We start from the raw sequence: 19,615 nt of genomic DNA on the forward strand, positions 1-19,615 counted from the left end.
GTTCAGGGGATTCACATGGGGTGCTGGCATGGTGGAGAGAAGATGGACATTGGAGTTGACTCGGAGTTTGAAACCCAAGAATGTTTTTTTTATTTTAAATGGTTGTGGGGATTTTGGTTAACTTTTCCGAGCTTCATGTAGTTTTTGGTTCCGATGTATCTTTAACTACCTTATTTTACACTGTATGTTAACATGTAATTTTCTGGCACTCCTCTCAGGGTAGAAATTCTAGAATACCTTTCTATGTACATATATGCTAGACATGATAAAATTTATTAAATAATTTTATTCTTTTTTTCCTTTATATTACTAACAGCAGTCCAGTGTTAAACAGTTTAGAAAACCTTAAGAAAAAAAAACAAAAAAAACTTTGGTTTACATACACATGCATAAAAATATATATTCAGATATGCAAATATCTGCTCATTACATTACCCAGCTTTAATTAAGAGTGCCAAAAATAAATAAATAAAATATCTGCAAATTAAAATGAGAGGGCTAGATTGTTATTTTTAAATCCATTTTAACGATTTTAGCGAACATGTGCTAATGAGATTCAAGTTAAAGTTATAGCCAGTTAATACGACAGAAAACATTGTGTATGGCTTCTTAGGAGTATTCCTTAAGCAGAATCTGCTTTGTGCTAAGAGCATAGCTAGGTTTACAGTTTCAATAGTATGCAGCAATAAAGATCAAGAAAATTCCCAATTTTTCTAATAACTGTTCTATAGTAGCAAGGAAAAATGAAAAAAGTATCACCATCTTTTACCTATGGCTCGATTGTAGGTATAACAAGTGCTTGAAAAAAATAAAAAGGCCAAGATAGTAAGACACTTGGTTAAATTACTTTTGATTTTTAAAAGTCCACAAAACATAAAAATACTTGCTTGCTTGTGTAACAGATTTAACCCACAAGCAATAACCTGAACTATGTTTTCCCCATCAAGTACTTCAACAGTGCAAAATGGTAGTCGTGTCAGCATCCGCTGCTCACCACATTCTGTTACTGGAGCCTGAAGATGAACCATCACAGGGAGGTATCACTGCCAAGGAAAATGCAAAGCAGCTAAAAGATACAGTGATTCACTTCTATACCAGAATCTGAAAGGTACATAGACAGTTTCTTATGTAAGAGGTGAAATCAGAATTCAAGCTGTCCATTAGCTAACATAAAATACAGTATTGAATCTTTTGACACAAAAACAGAGAACAATTACATTGCTACTTTGAACAGTACTCAACATGGACAAGTAGGTCTCGATGTTCGGTGGCTGGATATTGGATATTGCACTTGGGACATTCTACGAGGCTTTCGTTCAGTGCAGCCGTAGGACTTTTTGGTGAGGCAACTTTTACTCTGTTTGCAGTCTCTCCTTGGAAAGTGACTAATGGCTCTGTGAAGGCAAACTCACGAAGCTGCTTCTGAAAAATAAATGTCAAATAACACTGTTTGTATACTGTTTGTTCAATAGGTTTAACTGCTCCATAGATAGTCCAGCTGCTTCCGCCCTGCAGACAGATTTTCTTTCGAATCTCTGCTTGTCGGTATTATGATGGTTAACATATAAGGTGGTTATAAATTACCCAAGTTACCCAGGAAGTACTGGGGTTGGGTATTTATATGGATAGATTTTATTAAAATACTTAGAGCCAAATTTAAAGATTGGCCTGGTGCAAGGCTGACAAAATGTGCTTGTAAGAGGCGCTTTTCAGCAATGAAAAACTACATGGAATTAAGATCACAGAATTTTAGCAGATCAAACAGGTTATACACAGAAATGACTAAGATATTGAGTAATACCTCTGACACTTGCCTTTTGCATGTTTTCTGAGGAACTTAGAATAGTCATTAAAACTTAAAAATGAGTATTGTACAGCATACTATAAAGATGATGGATAGGAGAAACATAAAGAAAAGTACAGGGAAAGTATGGGTTCTTTTGTATACCCTCTGGATTCCTATACTTTGAAAAACAGTCATTAATAGAAATGAATTATAAATTTCAATTTCAAATATTATAAATGGTCAAAATCAATAACATACTAAATAGAGCCAAAAACATATTTTCGGTCTTTTATTCATAAGGAAGTTACAAGTGATATTTTTAAAACAACTGTTTTCTTTTTTGAAAACTGAGGAATTCTATTAATATTTGTAACATTTCACCCTCTGCACTCTGCAGTACTAGGATGAGATCATGCACTTCTGGGACATACACACACAAACACAGACTCCTACAGGTTTGGTCCAAAAGCTTATCAGTAAGACGAAAACAGGTACATGAAAAACCATTTCCTCATAGAAACAATGTTATTTAAAAGGTTTATGTTTCAAAAGATTATGTGTTCAGGGTGACCCACAAAATGTGCTTAACTCAATATGCCTAGTGTATTAACAGAAACAGTCCATTATCCCTAAAAACAGCATTTCTTTCTTTCTTTCTTTTTTACGAAGAAACACATAATTTCCGTTCAGGACTTACGACTGCCCTGCTTTAACCCCTCCTTCTCCCAGGCCAGGCACTCTTTAGTGCCTCTGGCATCACAGCACCTGCCTAGGGTGGGTGGGGGTGATCCCGGGTGCTGGTAATGTAATAATCACCAAGAGGTACATGATGTCCCTTTTCTTGGTGCTCTGAACTGATACTCAAAGGGCAGTTACATCAAATGAGGCAGGGGCTCTGCCTATTGATTTGAGAAACAGCCATTCTTTAAGCTGTATCCTGGTAGTCTGAGAACTGGTTTGATATATAAATGGAGAGATGGGAGAAAGAAAAAGAAGAAAATAAGATTAGTTTAGCCATTCCAAACTCACCAAGGATTCCAACTGTGTTATTTGATTTCTTGCTTTTTGGAGCTCCTTAAGAATTACATGCAATTGATGCTGCATATTTTGACGGTCAATTTTTTCATTTTCAAAGTCTAAAGTACATGCCTGCATCTGGAGAAATGACCAGGACAAGAAAATTACAGCTAGTATAAATTGTCTAGTTCTCTCGACTGGATGCTTGCATTTTTTAATTAGCACAAGTCAACATCTGTTGTTTACCATCAGAGCAAGAGTTCATCTGAACACAGTGAGATATTGACAAAGAAAGAAGCTTATGGTTGAGGATTTGGTTGCTCTAAGGAGGAAAGCCAATGCTTGAGGTATAGGTTCCCCCCCTCACCCCGACCCCTTTTTTATGGGAAAGGGGCAGAAGGGAAAGAAATGGCTGTTTCCTGGTTTGGAATATACTACACATCTCTGGTCTATATTCTGGGAATAAATGGGGTTTGAGTTCTGCTTGAAGTTATAAGGTAGCCTGATTAGGGAGACCCTGTTAGGCTGCAGTAGGAACTACAGACGCCGTGTGGGGAAGAGTAAAATTTGCCACGGTGAACATCTACCCATCAAGAAAACTGCCATCTCACTTCTGAGCATCTCTTTTAGCCTAACAGCAGTCACAGGAATATAGGGTACTACAGATAAAGTTTTTTTTTTTTAAAATTTTCACAACTTCCAAATGGTTCTTCATAGAATAGTAAACATGAGGAGAAATTCCATTTTCTAAACTGAATTTAGAGGCAACCCCAGTGAGTACCTGTTGTTCCAATAGAGCTACCCTTGTTTGTTCCTCTTGCTGCTTTAACAGCGACGTGTAAAGAAACTGGACCTGTAGGGTGTAAACAGAGACAATGTTGTCACATCCAACCTTTTATGCTTGACCTGGATACGCAAGCAGCTCACAAGTCTCATCTCTAATCAGAACACCACCTGCTAGTCTGAGTGAGTCATTCCAGCTGGCTGCTGGTGGCTGTCTATGCCAGCAGCGAGGGAGCCAGCGGCACCTCCTGGCTGACAGCTCCCTGAGGCACAGGCTGAAAGCTGATAAACAGCACAGAACTCTGCAGGGGCCACACCCATGTTCCTGGAGGCCCTGACATATAATCTACTAATACTTCTGGATAGAATAACAAAGCTGGCAGTGCCTCCCCTTCTTGGAGCAAAATTCTCAATCATTTCTGTGTAATCTTGACAAGAAACACTGCTTGCAGCTCCTGTAGACAGAAGTGAGGGTGGTGAAGACTAACGAGGCAAACGTTACAGAGTATTGCCCCCCCCCCCCGCTCTCATTTTGGAGGATTTTCTAAATTACTATTCTAATAGTAGCAGTCACTAATACTGACCCGTCCCTTTAGTTTACAAAGCTCTTTCGCATTCTCTCAGTTGACCTCCATAAAAACCCTATGAAGTAGGAAAAGGTTATTATTATTAATTTGACGCATGATGAACCTGACAGTCACAGAAGTTAGGTGATTTGCCTAAGGCCACACATCCTGCACTAGAAACCAGGTATGGCCTCCAAATACCATTCTTTCCATTATTCCATGCTGCCAAAAAAAATTAAATTAATGAGTTTCTGTCAAAGTAGCATTCAATTCTAAAAATCCTACCTCAGTAACTTCAACAGAGACATCCTGGCATAAAGCTAGTAGTATGAGAACATGGAAGGTGCCCCATGAATTAACTTGAGTATCACGGTTGACGCACCAGCCTGGGAATCAACCTTGACTCCCCTCTTTCCTTCGTATCTTTTGGCTTCTAACACAAACTTACCTTCTGTCTCAGAGCCTTTAAAGTGTATATGATTTCCTCTGGCTGGAGAGAATTTCCACAGTCACTCACCTTGCTTGTCATCAGTTCTTTGTCCAAGTATCTCCTCAGTGAGGCTGCAACTGGCCCCTAATTTCTCTTTGTCATATTACCCTGTTTTATTTTTGTTAATTTACTTTTTTATGGTCTGTTTCCATTCTAAATATGAACACCCACAAGGGAGCAGGATCTTGTTTTGTTCCTTGCTGATTCCCTAGCGGTTAAAATAGTCCCTGATACTTAGTAAGCACGATGAAAAATTTGAATTATGAATCAAGGGAAACCTTCTGGGTTAGGCTCACCTGAGACAACAGCTCTTCAGATCTCTTCTTCTCTTCTTCAAGTTTTTTTCTGGCAATATCATTCTCTTCCTTGAGTCTTTGTATTTTCTCTGTTTTATGCCTATCATCTTCCAGATGTTGGACATCTGCCTTTCTTTGTGAACACAATAGTTTATTTAAATCTTCAACTTCTTTTTGGGTTTCTTCATATTTTCTTCGAAATTCACTAAGTTCAAAACTCAGCTGAGTTATGGTCTGTCGTTCAACCTCAAGATCTTTTTTTGCATTTGCCAAGAGATGGTTGTAATATTTCTGCTTTTCTTCTTGAAGATAACCTATGACAAACACACCAGGGCACACTCACTTTATAAAACAGATAATATTCCTAAAAAGGTAAACATAAACTGTTTCTATAAACAAGATCACATTATTTTTTCACCTTATAAGATGAAGAGTCAAGAGATAGGATTGATATTTGACGGAACAAGAAACAGAAGCTCATGTATATTACTTGAAGTTACAAAACTAATAATGGAAGAACTAAAATCAGTAATATAACTATTCTATGGGGAGAGAACATCACTAATGTATACAGAAGATAAATCAACAAACAGAGATATAAACTCATTATTTATAGATAAGGAGATAATTACCAAAATTAAAAACAGAAATGTTAAATGCAGCTGTCCTGATGGGAGGAGGAAATGGATTAGGATGGGATGAGAAAGGCAGGGCAGAGTCCTTCTGTCCTATTATTTTAACAAGCGCGTCTATCACTTTGATAAAACACACACACACTCATTACCAAAGAAAAAATTAGGCTTAGCCCATAGCTAAAATCCTATTTACATGTGCAATAAACTTATAAAGGCATTACAGCAACAGCTTTGTCCCCTTAGGGATAAACAGCTTTGAATTATCTCCAGAGACATTGCTTTTGTATTTTTTGCCACTCGTCAGCCTTCTCTTTGTATAAAGGCTTCAGTCCTGTTAGGGCTGTCAGGCATTTAATGAGTGCTCTGCATGGGGTTTCTCTTCTCTTCCAAGCTTGTCACCTGGAACTGCTAAACCGATTTCCTCATCTGTAAAATGAGAATAATGACCTTTCTGCCCCCACCTCTTAGGGTTATTGTGAAACTCAATTGAGAGCAATGTTAGGGAAACTGTAAAGTACTTGGCAAAAAGACAGCATCATTCATAAGAAACTCCATCTCAGTTCTATGCTGAGATTCAAATGATTCAAGTATCATACATGCGTAAAATGTATTTTCTCCTGGGATTGATACGTATAAATGTTGAAGGGAAGCAGAGTAAAAAGATGACAAGGTGACAAGGCCAGCTCTGGGGGAAAAAAAGTTGGAGAAGGGCTCTGAAGGAGGGGGGAGGACATGCATGATGCAGGAAATGTACTGTGTTTCAGAGCTGCCAGAGATCCCTCTTACCCTGTGCCTTTTGCCCTCTTTTATCACAAAGCAAGGGGAATAAAACTGACTTGCTAAAATGGTACTTCTTACTTCAGTGCTAGAAAACTTGCCATTATTTTACTGTCTGACACATAGCTATAAAAATCTAAATTTGAGGAATCTCTCCTTTTGGAAAGTGTCAGGCAGGCCTAGCCCAAAGGAATATTTTTATACCAGTACCTTCTGATTCAGTCTTTTTTGTCTGCTGTGGGAGTGAATGAGCAGCTGTTTCTGATTTCTGTTCCAACTCCCGGATCTTTGCTAAAAGTGATCTTACGTAGACCTCTCGCTGCTGATCATACACAAGCCACTGCTGATTTTTCTCCAGAGCCTTGATGTGAACATGAAAGAAAATCAACAATAAACATTATTAAAATAAAATAAAAAAGCAAAATCTTAAAATGGGCTAGGGAACCCATCTTTTCCAGCACATAAAAACTCTTTACAGCTCACATAATAGAATAATTCTAGGCAACCACTGGCTTCTGATACAGAAATATATTCTAATGTCACATATCTTCAGAATATCTAACACCGTGTCCAAGTCATGTTTACACAGGGTTAAGTTCACTTGTCTGCTGTCCCCTATACACAGTGTGCTTTGTGTCCACGTCATTCTCCACAAAGTAGAACGCTTTGTGGCAGACGTGGAGATGCACTGCTCAGACACCCTTTAAGAGCTATTTCTGCCCAGCATAGAACTCTGTTCGGAAGCTCCCCATGGGGCGCCACTCATTAATTAAAAATCCCAAACTGGGATCACTCACCTGGTTTGTCTATGAGCTTATGAACTCAGTTGTTTTATATAAATATCTACACATTTTTTAAAAATTATTTTATCAACCATCTTCAGCTTTTTATCTGTGTTTGCTGTGACTCTAAAATAGATAGTAACTCCTTGAAGTGGCAGACCACGCTCTTCTGAAAGGATCTCTGGCTTTTATGCACAATTTATACGCACGAAATTATTTGGATGATGGGATAACACTAATATAGGCAGTGTCTGTTAAGTCACCTGGTACAGGAAAACCGATGCATTTTACTGTTACTGCTCATATTAGTTTTCATTTCAGTTACATCTTTCCCTCAAGAAACTAAATATGCTCTGATAGTTTTACCAGGACATCTAAGTTTGAAAACCTTATAAAATTTTATCTGTATTTTCTGTGGATCATACCACCTGATTTTTGGCAAGACATTAACAAATATTCACGTAAGAAGCTACATTAACTTCAGTGGATAAAACAAGGTGGAATATATGGACAAAGGTATGTAGATTTATGAAGTGGTTTATTATTGTTAACTAGGACAAATTCACATATCCTTTGATTCTAACTCTCACTGTTCTTAACCACTGGATCCTTGGAAACTCAGTGAAAGGTAAAGCCAAAGGAGTCTGACAGGGCAGTCCAGTATCCCCAGCCATCGCACACCAGCTGCTTTCTCCCCTAATACCAGTTTTGCCAGAAGAGGTGACAGTTTTGTTACTGAAAGTGGGGTACAGGTTCAAGTTGAAAGCTAGCAAAGATGATGATTCATTTGCTGGTGCTAGGGGAAAAAAGCCTAGAAACTCTTATATGACACCACCAACATGCAACGAGATTGTAACCCCTGTCTCCTTTCCAATCGAGGTGTTCAGTCCAAGAGGATGGGCCTGCCCCCTTCTCGTTCTATGTACCTAAAAGGCTAAGGAAATAGACCTGAGTGATTATTTGTGTGGAGAGGGCATCCACTTCTAAACCTGATGTGACACATGTAAAATGTTATGGAATAAGAGTCCCAGAAGGAGCACACATAGTGATAGAAAGGCCCTTCACGATGGCCAAGCTCCTTTGTACTGAGACCTCTGCGCCTGGTACCTACGTTATAACCTGTCTGCCCCCACTGGAATGCCTACTTGAGCAATGATTTGCTGTTGGATCTTGGTAAACCCTAATTGATTTTGGACTAAGAGACAAAAGGGAAAAATGTGTCCACTTACTTATTTATTTTTGCTCAACAATAGAAATCCTCAGTTGGAGAGTGATTTCCCCATTCAGAGAGTCAGAAGACATACAGGCCATGACCAAAAGTTTCAGGTTAATTAATACAATGATCACCCTATATTTGGGGGCAAAAGAGCTAATCCTACCATGTTTCCCCGAAAATAAGACCTAGCCGGACCATCAGCTCTAATGCATCTTTTGGAGCAAAAATTCATATAATGTATCAAGTAATGTATCAAAAATTCACATAATGTATCAATAAGACCCAGTCTTATTTTACTATACTATATGATCGGGTCTTTGATACGATATGATATGATATGATATGATATGATATGATATGATATGATATGATATATGATATGATATATGATATGATGATATGATATAATAAAGACCGGGTCTTATATTAATTTTTGCTCCAAAAGACGCATTAGAGCTGATTGTCCGGCTAGGTCATATTTTTGGGGAAACATGGTAATATGTTCAGTTCAATATCTTCCTCGGTCCCCCGAAGTGCTACACTGTTTTAATTATATTAATAACTGAGAAATTGTGAAAGCTTCATGACACATCCTGCTAAAACGGAAGCTATCTTCCCTTACGCTGATATTAAAATCATCCACAATCTGTCTTTTCCCATGTCTTCAGGTTTTAGCCTGGCCTTTCTTTCCTCCACTGCCACTCCATTGTCTATACAGCTATGCACACCCTCTGTGCCTTGCTTAAACTCTTCCCTTTGCCCAGGGTGCCCTAGACCTCCTTCCTATTTCATATGCCCACTGAAAGCCCATCTTTTCATCAAGTTCCAGTGAGTCCAGGCTTGTCTTTCAAGCCTCCTCACTATAACCGCCCTGACCAAACTCCCTCTCCTCTGTTAGCCAATAGTACTTTTACTGTCCGTCCAATCTGTTTGCCATCTTATACTCATGACCTTGATTATTACTGATACTTATCTTAACTAGATCATGTGCCCCTTGGACAGCTGGGCCCAGGCTTGTTTCAATTTTTTACAGTTCTGTGCATGTGTTCACTGTTTCTGTAGCAAGTGGCTGCCTGATCAATGTTTGTGAATGATGATGACAAAATACAGTGGGGAAACAATGGCTGCGAGAGTTAGCAAGAACCCAAGTAAGACTTTTAACCCCAAACCGAAGTTTGAGAGTATTCAGAGAAGGGAGGAGAAGGCATGAAAGAATCGAGCAGTTCCTTACACTCAGTAAAACAATACATTTAGAGTGATTCAAAAAGAACCAAACACTTTCAGAAATCTGTTACTCATTAACTAATATATGAAAATGTAATTAAGAAAAAAAACCTGTGAAAGAAAAAGGGACTCTATAATAAATCTGCCAAGTTCAAGTGGCCAAAAGTAACCTCACAGGGTGATCTGATCATAAATTCCTAACAGAGCAGGTCATGGTGGCTAGTCACACCCCAGGCATATCACTTCTTTAGTAAAAGGTTTTAAGCAAGCCCTGTCCATTGTTCTTGTGCATCCAGGTTAACATACCTTTGCAATGTCAGAGTGGTCCTCTTTTTCACACCTCTCTGAAGGGAGAACCTATCTGGTTAACTGTATTCCCCCGCCTTCCTTTCTCCCACTTACATGTAATCTTCCCTACTTCCCTCCTTAATTCCAGATGTATTAAAAAAAACTGCAAAATTGTCATTCACCAGAGCTTTGAGATCTTGCTTCCTGACATGTTGCCAGTTTGGCTCAAATAAACTCAAACTCTTATAAAAATTCTCTACAGGTCTGGATGTTTCTTACATTAACAAACCATTTGTAATAAAAGTATCACAGCTATTTCTATAATCTTATAAGTTCTTAATATGTACCCTTTGTGTCGTAATCCCATACCTGTTGTAATTTATTATTATCGATGGTTGAAGTAGCAGCCAGGATGTATAACTTCATATCCTTCGGGGCTGCTAGAAAGAGAAGGTACAAACACAAAATTCTTGACAAAAAAAGTTGCATGGTGTAACTTTACTAAAGTAAAACATATATACTGGAATATATTTTCCAAAGCGTTCAATTCTTTTTGAATCACCCTACATTTGTTGTAGGTGAAATGTAAAAGGAGGGGCTCCCCTCCCCCATAAGCTGGCATCTCGCTCTAAAGCGGTGAGATAGAGTAAATGGCAAGGAACATACTGGAGGGTTTTGGTTGTATATTAGAGCTTCTTCTTAAAGGGAAGAATTTCCATTCTTTAAAGATATAGGCAGTTGAGTTGCATGTCCAAAAAGACCTATACTTATGAAAACTCATCTGAAGAGTTCCTCTAACCTTTGCTAGGCTCCTTTCACAAACTCCTAAGCAAAGCTGCTAGGTATGGGGCTCAAAGGATTTTCAATTTCTGTTTTCTATAGAATTAGGAGGAAATGGATTAGGAAGACACAGGCAACTTCTGGAATCAAAGACTTAGTCCAGGGCCCTCCTGCCACTCGACCAGACACTTGTCTCTCTGCACCCGTCAGGCAGTTCTAACATTTGTTCTCCTCACATGGCTTAAGAGTTCATCTATCAAGTGGGGCATACTGTATATTCACTCTGTATTCTATACTGAAATTTAGTTATAAGAGGTGGCATTGCATAACTCAAAAAGCACACACACACCCAAATACTTATAAATCCTATGTGTTTGATGCTTAAAAACCTAATTTTATATCAATTTAAAATTTTCCATACTTAAGAAATATTTTAATATAAATAATTTAAGTCAATATTGGATGGTCATGAAAATTTTCTTCTTTTAAAGGAATCTGTCCATACATTACTGAAGTATGAGAAACAAGACTCCATGTTGGTTTAAGATTTGAGAGGCAATATTCTAAAAGGCCACATGATGGTGATATTGCTTACAGTAGTAAACATTTCTTTACTCCCCATCTCTTCTCACTGACCCTATGCATCTGCTTTCTTCTCCTAATAGTATCAAAAAATGGATTTGATAGCTATCAATAAATGTTGATACAGTTATGCGTCACAACAATTAGTCATCACTGCATTAGCTCTTCCTTACAGCTTTGTGTCATCTACACATTTGTTAGGCATACATTTAACACTTCCATCCAAGTTACCAATAAAAATATAGTCTAACTATTACGTTGTTTTGTACACCTGAAACTAATAAAAATGAAATATACAGACTAAGTGTAGGCAAAAGTGAAGCTCTGTGGAATGCCACTGGCTTGACAAAGAACCATGAAATGTTCCTTGGGCAAAAATTTCACTGTATTAATAGATTAAAATGTTAGCCTGTACTAGAGGAATAAAAACTGCTAACACTAGAATATGGATGGTAGATTACACAGAAGAATGGTGTCCATGTTAAATTTATTAAAGTTGATATTTGAATATAACATTGTATGTCAATGGTAATTGAAAAATAAATTTTTAAAAATTACAAGAAAAAAGTCGCTACCTGTACTTTAGTCGTGTGAGAGAATACCCTCATTCTTAGGAATGCACATCGAAGTATACAGGCTTAAAGGCCTCTGGAGATATGTAACTCACTCCCAAATGGTTCAGATAAAAATATGTTATGTGTGCTTGGGGGGGGGGGTATTCAAAGAGAAAGTGTAAAATGGGATAAAATGTTAACGACTGAATTTTGGTAAAGGGTATATGGGTGTTCTATGTACCATTTTCATTCTTGTTACTTGCTGTAAATTTGAATATTTTTCCAAATAGAAGATTTAAAAATAATTACTTATCTTCCCTAAAGCCTATGTTTAAACATCAGATTTTTTAAATGATGAGCACGAAATGCCTATGAAAACTGCCTTTTAGCTGTTTGGTTTGATTTAGTTTGAAAGTTGCTGACATCAGACAATATTCACAGCATTAACTCCACATAATTATTTCAAAATGTCAGCCAGACATAAATGGTAGCTGAAGAATGATACAGCTAGACCTCAAGAAAGGGAAACACAAGTGTTTAGGGCTTGTTTTAGCATAACATGTACTGATTCTTAAAACAGGTAGGCAAACTTCTACAGTAAGTTTTGTGGGAGCTTTGAGGAGGGGTGTGGCACTGGAACTGCTGAGCTCTCAAGAGCTGAATAATGTGCGACTGCGGACTACGAGTGTGAGTTCTCTACCCCTGCTCCCTAAACCCACCAACTACAATCCTCCTGCTCCAAAAGATCTGCTGAGATTCCAAAGGGACAACCAGAACGAAACCACTTCTTGTTCCACAGATGTAAGTTGATGGTTGTCGAAGAGTGGTCTTCAGACCACCAACAGGAGCAGCAGCAGCAACTGGGGCTTGTGGAGAGCCAGACTCCCTACCCAGACCCGGGAAATCAGAATCTGCACTTCATGATGATCCCCTAGGTTCACATGCACATTAGACTCTGAGAGGCACGGCTCACTCTACATCACCATTGGAAGGTGAGTTGGGTTAAATTTTACTCCACTTGTATAAAAGCCTCTCTAAAAACATAGCAAACAAGTACAATATCATCCTTACATAAGCTGAGAAGATAGAACAGAATAAAGAGATTGGGTATAAATGTATAACATTTCAAAGTTAATTTTATAAAAAGAGTCATCATTATCTAAAAATAATTTTAGCTGATATTTGAAGCAGTTAGTGCTGAGAAGTCTAAAAATTACATATGAGTTTAGGACAATAGCATATATTTTCAGGTACTTTGCCAAAAGAGGCACTAGTACAATTCAAGAAGCTTCACAAGATTCCATTTAGTCAATCTTTCAACTGTTCTAGATGTTAGGGATAATACATGACACAAAAAAACTTATTTTGATAGTTCTTTAAAAACTATGTTTCTTCTTTATTTTAATTACCTCTAATTACTGTAGTACCCCATTATACAGACACTCAACAGACTTAAATTCTTTTGAAGATCAAATAGACCTCAAGGTACACTTGCTAGATTAAATAAAACAGGAATCTTAAGAGCATACTTAGATCAGGGTAGACATGCCAGTAATATTCCTGGAATAAAAATACCCACCTACCTACGGGCCTAATAATTAAGTCAAGATTTTCATACTTGGTATATCTAATTTTAAAACTTGAAAAAATACACTGTGAATAGCCCTGTGTCCTCAATTTATGTATTTCCCTATGAAATCTACCAATCCATTTAAGACATAAGTTTAAAATAATACAGCTTTACATTATATATAAAATCACCTCATATCAAAGTCTAGACAAAAGATGTATTGAGTAGACAAAGAATGTGTTTCCTTCTCAAACTATGAAAGCAAATCCTGGTTCCAATGGAAGAATTTCAAACTAGAGTACATCTTGCATGGATAAACAAAAAAACAAACAACTATAAATTAAATTACATTATAATAATAAAATGGTTGGGCAAATTAGATTTAGATTGAGAAGGGATATTATTAAGGTATTTGCTAGTAATGGGTGATTTCTAGGACTTTCTAGACTAACAACACCATGCTTAGAGGAACTGGCCCTCTTAAAACTTGGAAAGAAACTTAAAAGTAGGAACCTAGAGAAATAATCTCAAACCACTCAGCTCTCCGGCTCTTCAACATGTTTTTCAAATCACAGTATCAATGCTATCAATTTCCATGAAATTTAAAAATAAATGCATTAGTCCTCTTTAGTCATAACTGAATAAAAGGAAAAAGAACTTACGTCTTTCAGCTGTATTTCCATCTCCTGAATGTTACTCATCGATGAGTTGAAGCAGCTTGTAGCCATGGTCTGTAAATAGACCAATAGTAGTTAACATCATAAATTTAATAATAGAAGTTTCCTCATTATATTCAGTTGAATAATAACACAGCATACTTTATAGGGATATCCCCAAATCCAGATCTAGTATATGCTGGTGAACCTCAAGCCAGATGAAGGGTTCAACAGGAGAATTAATATCATCTGGAAGTGTCCAAGCAGACTGCAAAACTTGAGATTTCATATCTAATTTGACTTTTGAGGTCTTCTGGACCCCAGGATCACCAAAATAGCCCTCAGTACATATGAACAGCCCCATAGTTTTCACCAAAAGGAGACAAAAGAAAAACAATTGGGCTATTTAAATGAAATCTGGAAAATATTAAATTTTCAAACAAAAGATAAAAGTTGTTTTCTAGAGTTTTATTTGTATTCATAATAGTATTATTAGTTCATATAGATTATATGGAATTCAAAACGTAATTTCTCTCCTCCTTTTCTCTTCATTTTCTCATAGAGGGTAAAAAAAGACAGGAAGTAGGTGGGTAGCCAATGAAAATCATAAAAAGCTGTATTCCAGTCTTTTAACAGATATAAGGAAAGAGACTTGTGTGAACACTGGCAAGGAAGTGCAAAATATTTTCTTTTTCTCCAAAGGTGCTCTATATACTCACCTTAATTTGTAGCTCTTTCTCCCTCCATCTCAATTTAGTTCTCTAGGTGGACACCATGACAGAGACCAAACCCCTTTCCTTTTTTTCCTGGGCACATTGTAGACAATGTTTCCCAGGCTTCCCTACGGTTAGTGAGACCATGAGACTGAATTCTGTCCAATGGAATGTGGGCAGAAGTGAAATACAAGTATGGCATGCTCTCTCTAGCTCACAGCTGTATACAGAGGGTCTGATAGAGAATTCCACCACAAGGGACGGGGGAACAAAGAACTTGGATCTCTAAATGACTGTAGAACAAAGCCTCCTCCACTCCAACCTGCACTAGACCGACCTGAGAGAAAAATAAACATTTGTTGTGTAAGACTCTGAGATTAGGAGATTTGTTATAGCAGTCAGACATGCTGACTAATACAAATATTAACAGTGGATAGCCCACACAATGATTATAAGAATACATTTTTAAAAATTATAATTTCTACCAAGATTTGTATTTCCAGCTTCAAAAGTGTGGAAACTAATTGTCGAGCTTTAAAGAAAGGTGTTAGTCACCCACTTTGGATCCGACTATGTTTCAAGCCTTTCAGTTCTGTGGACATTCTCTAGAAAAATGTAACCTCTTTGAACTCAGCTATAGAAATACTCACTTGCCCAGCTATGAGACTACACATAAATGTATAGCTCTGATCACTCTGACTACCCTGACGGGGAGACCCTTAACTCTAAGATATTACATCTGAAAGCTACAGATTTTCTTCTATAGGTGGTATTAACAGCTGTATTGTTAGTATTATTCAAATGTCCAAATTTCCAAAAGAATCAAAGGTCTGATCAATAAGAAACCCATTTACTGAGCACTTACTATGCCAGGCACTATGCAATTTACATGTATTATTATATTTAATCTGCAGTATTCTTTTCCTGATTTTACCAATGCGGACACTGAGGTTTAGGAGCAGGCTGGTGAATTCTAGCAGTCTCTAAGACTACAGAGGTTAAGGAATTTATTTAGAGTCACACAGCTAGGAAGTGGCAGAACCAAGATCTGAACTCAGGTCTGCCTACCTACAAATCCTTGCTCTTTCCACAACATTAGTGACTCTAAAACAAAAGAGGGGGAGAAAAAGAATATGTAGTTAGGAAAAGCATACTTAATATTGTAACTGTATCTCTCAAATATGAAAAATTAAAAAAAAATGAAGCCTATTATTTTCATGATACAAACTACAGAAAAAAGAGTTCAACAAAATCTTCTTGGCTGTCTTAGATACATAGTGGATTCTATATTCTGAATATTCCCTTGGGCAAAACAATGGTGTGGGGCATGGAGGGAGCTATATTAACTATTTTTGCTTATAGAGAGGGTTCCAGGCTATAAAAAAAAAGTAATCTATTAGTATACTATACTGTTTCATCATTTGACAAGCATGTTTCCAACTGTCAGACAAAAAAAAAAAAAAAAAATGGGTTTAAAGAAATCATTAGTACCTGTGATAAACGAAGTGTACTGGCTTTGCTTTCAAGTTCAGCAAGTCTTGCTGTTGTAGTCGACAACTGTTTTTTCAATACATCTGTCTCTTCAGACAAGGATTTCAACAGTTGTTCCCTCCTTTCACCTTCCTTTGTTTTCTCTTCCAGCTGTTCAAGCAATGCAGTAGTACTATATTTGGTTTTCAGCTGGTCTCTGAGTCGCTGTAGTTCTTTGTCCTTCTCTGTGAGGTGATAAGCATTCTTCTCCCTCTCAGCTTCAAGGACTCGAATTTTCTAGATATAAACTAAGAAGACTCTTAGAGCAAAGCCAGGTCAAACATGAAAGTAAACAATATAATAAAGCCAGCATTTATGAAGTATTTGTTATATATCAAGTCAGCATTATACAAAATACCAAAAAGAGGAAACCAAGGTCTGATGCTCAGAGAGGTAAACCAATACATTAATGCAATATGGTAACTGCTGTAGTTAAGATATATAGAAAATGGATGGGACACGAACACAGAAAGGAGAAGTCAGCTCTGTCAAAGAGTGGTGAGAGAAAGCTAAAGAAAAGCAGGCTCTCACATAGTATCTGATAATCATCCCTCCATCATACCAGTTCTAATAATCATAAAGGCTAAAAGTGAGCCACACAAGAGATATATGCTCATTGATGACCTGGAAGCAACAGAATTTAAAAATTACAGAATGTTTACAGCTGGATAAAAATGCATCCACTAACTTGCTTTTTATTAATAAATGATTTGGTATCAAATCTAGGTGATCGTCAAAGGAGTGTTCAACATTTTCAAAGACTTGAAAGATAAAGAAGTCATGCTTGTTCTTCTGCGGCTGGATTAAGGGAAAAAGCACCAATAGAGATGACAGAAGAAGTTAATGGAATGACTTTACTTGCTAACAAGGTAAAAACATCATAAAACGGATAACTTGTATGGGAGGAGAGAGGCAGTTGTTCAAATATAAAATGGGGAAACTGAGTTGGATGGTTGTGTGAAAATGATGAGGTGGTTTTAGTTGGCCAGAAGCTTAAGATAAGGCAGTCGTATGGCACAGTTACAAAAAAAATGCCAATACAATTTTAGGCTTTCATTGGAGTACAGCATCCAGATCACTAGAAGTAATAGTACCATTTCAACCTGTGTATGCCACCGTGTACAATACTGGGTACATAATTCAGAAGGGATATGAACACACTACCAAGTGTTCAGGAAAGTGACCACGATGATAAGAAACCAGAAAAGCTGAAGAATATGGGGTCGGTCTACAGAAAAGTAAGAGGAAGCAAGATTTCCTCAAATAGCTGAAAAGTTGTCAATTGGAATAAAAACAGACTTGCTCTGTGTAGTTTTAATGGGCACAATTAGAACACATGGGTAGAGGTTAAAGTTTACTTTCAATTAATTATAAAGGAACAGAGATGTGACAACCAGTGCTCCTCAAAAGTGGAATGAACTGGAAAGAGATCTCTCAGGGAAGCTATTAGATTCCTTCACCAGATTGCAAAATAACCTTTATGTCCAAGAATTGGTGATAGAACATTTCTCAATACTTGAATAAGTATTTACTTCAATATGTTATTAAAAAGAATAAATCATTCGGTTTTATGATGTGCCTAAAAATAGAATTTAGAGTAATCCAATGATACTATTTAATACAGGTCATTTATTTTCTATGAACAATGAAAGTACTTTTGCAAGACAAATTAAAATCAATAACATTTTAAAATCCTTCCAGTTCTAATAAATTCTTAACAGCTTTACTGACTATGCCACAATAAATTTTAAATTAGGTAATCTGAAATATAGCTTAACAGAATGCAAAATGCCAATGTATGTAAAGATTTTACCTCAAAAAACCTGAACACAAAGATTACTGGGAACACAGTAATATTTATCAATATACATGATAAAATGGGTTTTTAAACATACATATTAAAATCTGAACTCCATTTAACACTGAAATGATTAGACTTGATTTTTTACATTAAATAAACAGAAAAACTAGATTGTATCATTATTGGGAAAATATTTTCTCATCTCCTACCATACAGCTGACTACAGTGTAAAGGGTTTTTAAGGCCATTTACCTCCAAAAGTCTGTCTCTCTCTTTATCAGTCAACTTTCCTTTTCCACTTGTGATTTCATCCACCGATGTTCGTAAGGTTGCAGTTTTTCCCCTAAGTTTTTGTAATGCAGTCTCTGATTTGGAGTTACTAGGCTTTGATCCCCATTTACTTTTAATTAAATCTTTGGGACTTCTGGCAGACATTTCTGAAATCATCAAAATAAAAATACAATTATATTTAGTGAGCTTTAAAGGTCAAATATCAGGTTTGAAAAAGTCTAATAACCTCTCTGCTAAATAGAAACTTTCTATCGAAAATAAGTGACACAGCCAAACCACTGGGGTATGGGAGAGGAAGTGGGGACTGAATCTTGAATTATTTTGTCACCCACAGTGCTTAACGGTAGGTGGTCAACAAATACTTATGGATTGGCTGAAGTGATCGAAGACATGCTGGACAGGAGGTGACCAAAGAAACACTTCAATCCACCAAACTGCCCAAAGTCATCTATTACAGGCCACGTTCATCTACAAGTAGAGGCAAATCTTACAATATTCTCACATAAGACATCCAATGGGGAGACAGACAGACAAAAAAAAACTGCAAAAAAGGAGGCACTTTTTTTCTCACCTCTAAAATGAAGATGTTTGCGGAATAGACATGAAAGTGCTTGCTAATCGGCAAAATGCTGTACTAACGAAAGACCTTGGCCTCTCTGTGCCTGTTGTAAGGGGGTGATAATACCCACTGCAAAGCTGAAAGGAGGGATCGAAACGACAACGGTCACTGAAGCGCCAGGCACGATATGAGGTCCCGGAAAAGGGGACTTAAATCAAGGGCGGGCAGAGATTGAGTCCCAGCGGACTTGATCTGCCCACAGACCCCGCCTCCCTCGCGGTCCGACCCGGGCCAGGGACTGCGGGACCTGGCCGCCCCTTGTCTGCCCCTTGCCCCCCTCCGCAGTCCCCTCCCTGCAGCTAGCCAGCACCTGAGGCGATGCGCTGAGCTCGCGTCGGCCGACTCACACCCGATGCCAACGCCGCTTCCGGGAGTTTGAATCCCGCGGCTGCTGGGCGGGGCACGTCACTGCCGGCGGGGACGAAGCTGGCAGGAAGGAGGGGCGACACACGCGATGGGATTGCGGCTACCCGATTGGCTGTGGCCTCCAAGGGGCGGGGCCTGGAACCTGAGCGCGGAAGGAAGGTGGGAAAGAGGCGGGGCAGGGTCGAGAAACTCCTCCTCCCGCTTCTGCCGCTCTATTCTGGGGCTTTCTCTGGGTTTTTGAGAGTTCAGACCTCAAGCCCGGTGTTTCTTAGTAAGGAGCTGAATTGTGTTTA

General features: G+C 37.9%; 1 protein-coding gene across 3 annotated transcripts; it reads right to left on the reverse strand.

Annotated features, from left to right (window-relative positions):
- Nucleotides 1-266: 266 nt before the first annotated feature.
- CEP55 (centrosomal protein 55) lies at nt 267-19,384 on the reverse strand. Of its 3 annotated transcripts, none has more exons than XM_074339375.2 (10): nt 19,267-19,361; nt 18,909-19,033; nt 18,299-18,483; nt 16,207-16,482; nt 14,009-14,077; nt 6,561-6,711; nt 4,939-5,252; nt 3,585-3,656; nt 2,816-2,941; nt 267-1,043 (listed from the first exon to the last, which is right to left on the reverse strand). In XM_074339375.2, exons 3-10 carry the CDS (start codon nt 18,479-18,481, stop codon nt 1,041-1,043), a joined length of 1,194 nt encoding a protein of 397 aa, XP_074195476.2. In that variant the 5' UTR covers nt 18,482-18,483; nt 18,909-19,033; nt 19,267-19,361; the 3' UTR covers nt 267-1,040. The 3 variants fall into 3 exon arrangements, with proteins under 3 accessions (XP_074195476.2, XP_019594126.3, XP_019594117.3); XM_019738567.3 differs by having other exon boundaries at nt 267-1,422; XM_019738558.3 differs by lacking the exon at nt 18,909-19,033 and having other exon boundaries at nt 267-1,422; nt 19,267-19,384.
- Between the last annotated feature and the right edge of the window lie 231 nt (nt 19,385-19,615).

This window comes from Rhinolophus sinicus, chromosome 15, assembly GCF_057876585.1.
Source record: "Rhinolophus sinicus isolate RSI-liver-muscle chromosome 15, RSI-T2T, whole genome shotgun sequence".
Classification (NCBI taxonomy): Eukaryota; Metazoa; Chordata; class Mammalia; order Chiroptera; family Rhinolophidae; genus Rhinolophus; species Rhinolophus sinicus.

Excerpts from the sequence above, each read along its gene's own strand:
- CEP55 (XM_019738558.3), bottom strand. The coding sequence starts at position 18,481 with ATGTCTGCCAGAAGTCCCAAAGATTTAATTAAAAGTAAATGGGGATCA. Across the intron at positions 5,253-6,560 it reads AAAAAAGACTGAATCAGAAG|GTTATCTTCAAGAAGAAAAG; the intron begins GTACTGGTATAA and ends TGTTTGTCATAG. Across the intron at positions 3,657-4,938 it reads CTGAAGAGCTGTTGTCTCAG|GTCCAGTTTCTTTACACGTC; the intron begins GTGAGCCTAACC and ends TACACCCTACAG.